Below are 6,614 nucleotides of genomic sequence, written 5' to 3'. Positions count from 1 at the left end.
ACAGAAGTAGATTGCCCCATCTTCCTTCTGAGAAGTGGCTGGTGGGTTTGAACTGCCAGCCTTCTGGTTAGCAGTCAAGTGCCTTAGGCACCACGCCACCAGAGCTCCCCATCTTTTGGGTGGTTATTATAAATGGTATTGCTTTCCTGATTTCCTTTTCGGGGTTCTCATCATTAATGCAAAGGAATTGGACTGATTTTTGTAATTGATCTTGTACTCTGACACTTTGCTGAAACTATCAATTAGTTCCAGTCATTTTCTTCCCGAGTCTTTGGGATTTTCTTTGTATAGGATCATATCCTCTGCAAATAGAGATAGTTTTACTTCTTCTTTGCCAAGGTGAACACCCTTTATTTCCTTTTCTTGCCTTATTGCTCTGACAAGGACTTCCAGTACAGCATTGAATAGGAGTGGTTATAAAGGGCATCCTTGTCTGGTTCCCATTTGTAAGGTGAATGCTTTCAGTCTCTCTCCACCGGGAATAATGTGGGCTATTGGTTTGATTACCACTGATCTCGTGGGACCTGGAGAGAGGAGGATTTGTGGAGATCCAGACCCACTGAAAGTTTCCAGAGGGAAGGTGAGGTACAGGCGGAAGGGAAGGGAAGCCTTGAAAACACCCCCCCCCCCAAAAAAAAAGGGGCTGCTGAGGAAAGTGCTAAGGAAAACCTCTCCATAGAAGGGGTAGGACAAAGAAAGAGAGAGGAAGTGGCCTGGTGTCCAGTGTCCAGAAGACTCCCATGTTGTCTCCTCTCCAGTCTATGCCTCTTCTGCTCAGCCGCCTCTGGGTCCGTGACAGCTGGCTCCTCCGAACGGAAGCGGCCCATCCTGAATGTGGTCAGGGTCTCAGACCCTTCAGGGTGAACTGAGGCAGAAGTGACCAGGCTGGCAGGAGGAAGTGAGGAAGTGGAGGAGGGCTGGGTGAGCCCTTCTGGGAGGAAGAGGGGAAGGGGTCAGGGCCATGAAGGCTGAGAGGCTGGCAAGTGCTGGCAGGAGGTATGGAGGCTTGACATTCTGAGCAGGACAGAAAGGATCAAGTGGCTTCTGTGGCCTTTCCCTTTGCTGAAGGATCAGAAACCTTGGCAGAGGTGAGAGTCAGTTTGCTGGAGGAATAATCATCTGAGGTGTTGCCCCGAGCCTGGAACTGGGCAGGGGGTTAAGGCTGAGGCACTCTCTAAGGCTGAATGTCACATGCAGATGCCAGGAGGACACACACACACACACACACATGCACACACACACACGCTGAGTCTGATGAATGGGACGCCCTCCTTGGCGTGGCTCCTGGGGAGTTCTCTGGGGAGGGAGGGGGCCTTGCACCCTGAGAAGTGATTGGAGCTTCTAAAGGAGGCAGTTGAGGGTGGATCCAGCTGAAGTCCTGTTTTAAGGCTCCCAGGCCTAGGGGGAAGGTGTGGGGCACTGGGCTTGACAGGAAGAAGGGGTTTCATATTTCTGGCAGTTTCCTGAGCTTCCAAGATCTTCCCAGGACCTGAAGCTAAAGAGAGGGAGGCTGTGGGAACAGCAGCTCGTGGAGTCAGTTGGCCTCAGTTAACTGAGGCCAAGTCCTTTCCCTGCAGCCACAGCCTGGAGCCCTGAGTGCTGGTGAGGCTGAAGGGAACCTGGGAGCGGAGGCCAGCTTGCATCTGGGGAGGGGGCCAGGGATTTTGGAGGCTGGTCATGGGCACTGTGTGATGCAGGGAAGTGTCCCAGGTGGTGGCCCTGAACGCTGATAGAGCCGTGTGTGCATGGGTCTATGTGTCTGTGTCATGTGCATCCAGACATGCTTGTATGTGTGTATTTCTGTGTAGTGTGTCTGTGTACGTCTGTCTCTGGACTTGTCTGCATGTAAATGTGTATGTGTGTGTATGAATGTGTGTGAGTGTGTGCCTCTGTTCATGTCTGTGTGTCTACTATGTGTGTCTCTGTATATGAGTCTGTCTGTATAGTGTGTCTGTGTGTGTTTGTATCTCTGTGTTTGACTCTGAGTGGGTACGTGTCTGGGTGTGTGTATGGCTGTGTGCTGTGTGGCTGTGTGTGTAGCTGTGTGCCTCTGTATACGTATCTGGGGGTCTGTGTGTGTGCATCTCGGTGTGCATCTCTGGGGCTGTGTGTGTGTCTCTGTGTGCCCTGTGTGTGTGTGTGTGTGTGTTGGGGTGTTTGGAGAGAGAAGCATTTGCAGGTCACTATTTAGCACAGTCATGGAAGCTGACTCTTGGCCACGAGCTCCTGGCTGTGGTGATTTCACAGGCCCCGGGATGAGCTTCCAGCCTCCCCTGTGAAAGCTGATCTCTGTCAGTGCCATGTTACGCCGCTGGGTGTACGCGCTGGGCTGCACCAGCCCCAGTTTGCTCACCTGCCTTCGTGAGGTCCTGACAGTGAACTTTGCCACTTATGTGGCACGGCCAAGGTCTGTGCTTATGTGCAGGAATGCTTGAAAATGTACTGGCTTTTATGCCTGTGAGGGCATCAAGATGACCCTGGCCCAGATTCTACACCTGGGTGTTGGTGCCTGCTGTGTTCAAGGGCTCGAGGCTGGGTGGGGACGTCCCATACACTGCCTAAAGTGGTGTAATGATGACTAGAAGTAACCCACCCACTGCCCTGAGCCATTGATCACCTGCCCACTGACCCTTCTTGCCCTGCCTGCCACCTCTTGCCAGGCTGGCTGGCTCTGGGAAGTTGATGAAAGGAGATGCCAAGGCCAATCACTGTGTGGGCCTCTGGCCGCCTTCCAGGGGGCGGTGCCCCTCCATGATCCTTGGTATCGGGACAAGAGGAAGGGACGGGTTTCAGCCGCCCAGAGAAGGGCCGCTGCAGGGCTTCATTCTGTCTCGTCTCTAGGAGGCCCAGGTGGTGACAGCCGTGGCTGCGCCGGAAGCGGAGGATGCCCCAGGCCCCGGAGCAGGAGGAGAGTGGCTGGGCCTGGGCAGTGCTGCTGGCCTCCCTGCTGAGCCAGGGCCTCACGCTGGGCTTCCCCACCTGCACCAGCATCTTCTTCACCGAGCTGCAGCGGGACTTCCAGGCTAGCAACAGCGCCACTTCCTGGTTCCCTTCCATCCTGACCGCCGTGCTCCACGCAGGAGGTGAGCAGCAGTGAGGGCACTCTGGGAGGGGTGAGAAGCAGCCAAGACTCCTCAGCTCTGAGGCCACAGCCTTTGCCCTGGGGGGGTGAACCTGTAGAATTGCACCCACCCCCACCCCCCACCCCGCTGGAAAACAGCTGGACTGGCTCATGTCCCCACCAGCTGTCTTGGGGAGACGAGGGAGATGCCAGAGAGACGCCAGGCCTGGGAGGAGCTGGGGTTGGGCTCAGCCAACCAGGGCTCTTCCACTCTCAGAACCTCAGTTTCTTCTACAAAATGGGGGTAACAGCCAGCACCCCACCCACAGCCCACATGGGATTGTGGCGAGGCTCCTAGGAGCCCTGGGAGTGTGCAGAGCTGGAAAACTGTCCGGGGCTGTGAATTCATATTATTTTGTAGACCCTTATCAGGGGGCTTCGGGCTGAGGAAGGGACTCACACACAGAGTCAAGGGAGACAGAGCAGGAGGCCTGTCTCCCCCTGGGCTACTTGCGGAGGGGAAGGCCAGAGAGCTGGGGAGATGAGAAAGGACAGCCCCCTCTTTGTCCTGCTCCTTTCTTGGGGCACCTCTCTCTCTTCCACGAGTGAGCATCCAGTCACACACATGGACACTCAGACACACACCCAGACACACACACCACACACACACACACATGCATGTGTGCCCCTATTTCCTGCTCAGCTCCTCCAGGAATGTGACCCACTCACCTTGTCCCCAGCCACGGGGGAAGGGCAGGAGCAGCCACAGGAGGGTTCTCCACCACAGCTCAGAGTGCTGGGAGCGGCCCTGCTCCTGGGAGCTCCCCTTGGGAACTCCACAGACACCAGTCTTAGAGGGGCCTGGTCCCTGCATGCTGTTTGCTTATCTCAGCTGGCCGCAGCTCCCTGGTTAACTTCCTGCCACTCCCTCTGCCTGGCACCAAGTCCTTCCCTGGAATTGGGAGGGAGGCCAGACCTCTCTGGGATGACTTCTGGATCTGCTGCCCAGGAACGTGGGCTCAGGGCAAGGGGAGGGTCAGGCCTGGGACCACCACAGCCTCCTGGCCTGCAGGCTTGGGTGAGTGTGGAAACCTAAAATGTCTCCTTCTACTGTGGGTAGAGGGGCCTGCTCACCGGGCATCTGATGGGAGGGACCCTTCTCTCCCAACCAGCTTTAGACTAATACCCGATCAGCCACAACATCTCAGCCACTGGGGTCCCTCTCTGTCTGTCCCTTGGCCCTTCACACACGCGCGCCCACACACACGCACACATGCATGCACACGCGTTTTTGGCCTAAGGTCCTTCAGAGAGTTTAGGCTCTCACTGATTCTGAACACCTTTCACACACATACCTTCCAGAACAGGAGGACAAGCGAGCAAAGAGGACAGGGGGCTGCCCGAGGCTGCTGGACAGGTTCCTGGCAGAAATAGTGCCCCAGGAGAAATCATGCTGCCCCACCCAGCAGCCTCGGCTATCAGCAGCTGGCTGGCGTCCAAGCCCCCAACCCCAACTCATGATGACTCAGGGCTTTCCCCAATGTTACCTTTCCTAAGTCAGCCTGTGGGTGGGGAAGGTGCATGAGTCAGTGATCCTGCCCCATCCAGAGCCTCACCCCTCCCTCCACAGCTTATGGACAACTGGTTACCAGCCTCTGCTTCATTATCTCTGAGGATGGGCTGCTCACTTCCTTGGTCCCTCACATACTCACACTGGCTCGTACCCTCACACACACACACCCTCTACCCAACCACCCCTACACTGTCCCGGTCCTTTAGGTTGCAATTGAGAAAGTAACCTTGGAAAAGCTCAGTTATGCTGCGCTTGGGGCAGGGGCCTCTGTGCATGGGGCCCCCAGGGGGAAGTGTCAGGTGCAGCTGGCTTGGACTGGCCCATTTCTGCATATCCAGGTCTGTGCCAGTGAGAAGGCAGGACAGGTGGGGGCCGGACATGGGGGAACAGGCCTCCAACTGGAGCCAAAAAAAAGTCTGGGTCTAAGACCTCGGTGATGGGGGAGGGGAGAGGCAACCCACCCCCATCCAGAGCACTCCATAACCTTCCCAAAGTTATGTGCAGGGATGCAGAGTGGGTGACCAAGGGCCCAGGCTGCCCACTGTAGCGGTAAAGGCCACCAACTGGACAGGGTGGAAGGTGGTGGGAGAGCCGTGGCCCAAGCCATGGTGTGAAGGGACGGACTTGCACTACCGGTCTTCCTAAGGCTGGGGGAGCAGAGCTGAGATGCCTGACATGGTATAAGTTCCCTGGGATCCTCCCATAACAGACCTATAGGCAGGAGTTCACACAGGTGAGCTGATCTCATTTCACCTGATGGAAGCAGCCTCGGGTTGAGGTGAGAGGCCTGGGTCTGCCCCTCTGGGATCCCCCTCAAGGTCAAACTGACCACTTGCAGCTCCTCATGTTCCAGCTGGTCAGCCATCAGTCTAACCTCTCCCTCTGTAAGGGAGGAAACTGAGGTACAGAGAGGGACGGAGCCTTGCTCGAGCACAGGGCCAGTCCACGGCAGGGTGAGAACCAGGGCCCAGGTCCACAGGCTCCAGGGCTTGCGTCCTTTAGGTGCATGGCTATTTCCTGCTGGGAAGACCTCCCCGTCCCCCACTGCTCCCCCCTGCCCCGGCCTCTTTCTGCTGTTGTGGGCAGCCCCTCGTCTCTCCACCCCTCAGGGCCCCTGTGCAGCGTCCTGGTGGAGCGCTTTGGCTGCCGATCAACCGTGATGCTGGGGGGCATGTTGGCCAGCCTGGGCATGGTGACCGGCTCCTTCTCGAGGACCCTCATCCAACTCTACCTCACAGCGGGACTCATCACAGGTGACTCATTCCATTCCAAGAATTCCCAGGAGCCTACTCAGAAATGCCAGGGGGGCAAGTGAACAGGGCAGACAGGCTCCGGGTCTTCTGTAATTTACTGAGCAGTGAGGGAGATGAACAATAAGATTATTTCTGATCCTAACAAGTGCCATGATAAGGTAGGACAGGCGATGATGTGATTGTGTCCAGGGTAGGAGGTGGGCAGACGCTGCACATTATGACTGCTCCTGGCTGTCTGTTTCCATCATGGTTTCAGCCAGGAGTGCCCCATGGAGCAGTTCTACTCTGTGAATCATGGTGGCAGTGCGTTTGTGTTGTTCTCTGTTCATCTTTATGGAGGTAGACTGCCATGCCTTTCTCCTATGGCTTTGCTGGGTCAAACCCTGAACCTTTAGGTTAAGAGTGTAGCACCTTGGGACTTATTCCACAAATAAAGAGGTGAAATATCTAGACCATCTCATGGAGGAAGTAAAGCAAGCCGAGGTTGGTGTTCCCCATGAGGTGGGCAGGGCAGGTGTCCTGAGAAGGTGATGTTTGAGGAGAGACTTGAGGAAATGAGGGAGTCAGCTCCCCGGATCTCTGGGGAAGGACATTCTAGGCAGAGAGAGCATTGCTTAGTGGTCAAGGAGCAGCAGAGTAACCAGCAGGTTAGAGGGTTTATGAACAATGTGGACAAAGAGGTGGGGAGGAGGACAGATGGGGGTGTTCAACTCATAAAAGGATTTGT

General features: G+C 55.9%; 1 protein-coding gene across 1 annotated transcript in view; it reads left to right on the top strand.

Moving 5' to 3' along the window:
- The first annotated feature begins 2,884 nt into the window (after nucleotides 1–2,884).
- Nucleotides 2,885–6,614, top strand: part of SLC16A5 (solute carrier family 16 member 5) — a 13,171-nt gene continuing 9,441 nt past the window's right edge. The window contains exons 1-2 of the mRNA XM_007959665.2: nucleotides 2,885–3,083; nucleotides 5,744–5,887. Coding sequence (XP_007957856.1) covers nucleotides 2,885–3,083; nucleotides 5,744–5,887 — 343 coding nt within the window. The remainder of the gene's footprint in view (nucleotides 3,084–5,743; nucleotides 5,888–6,614) is intronic.

The sequence above is a fragment of the Orycteropus afer genome, unplaced genomic scaffold, assembly GCF_000298275.1.
Source record: "Orycteropus afer afer isolate SDZICR_OR568_19922 unplaced genomic scaffold, OryAfe1.0 scaffold00018, whole genome shotgun sequence".
NCBI lineage: Eukaryota > Metazoa > Chordata > Mammalia > Tubulidentata > Orycteropodidae > Orycteropus > Orycteropus afer.
This window is presented reverse-complemented; position numbering and strand designations above follow the sequence as displayed.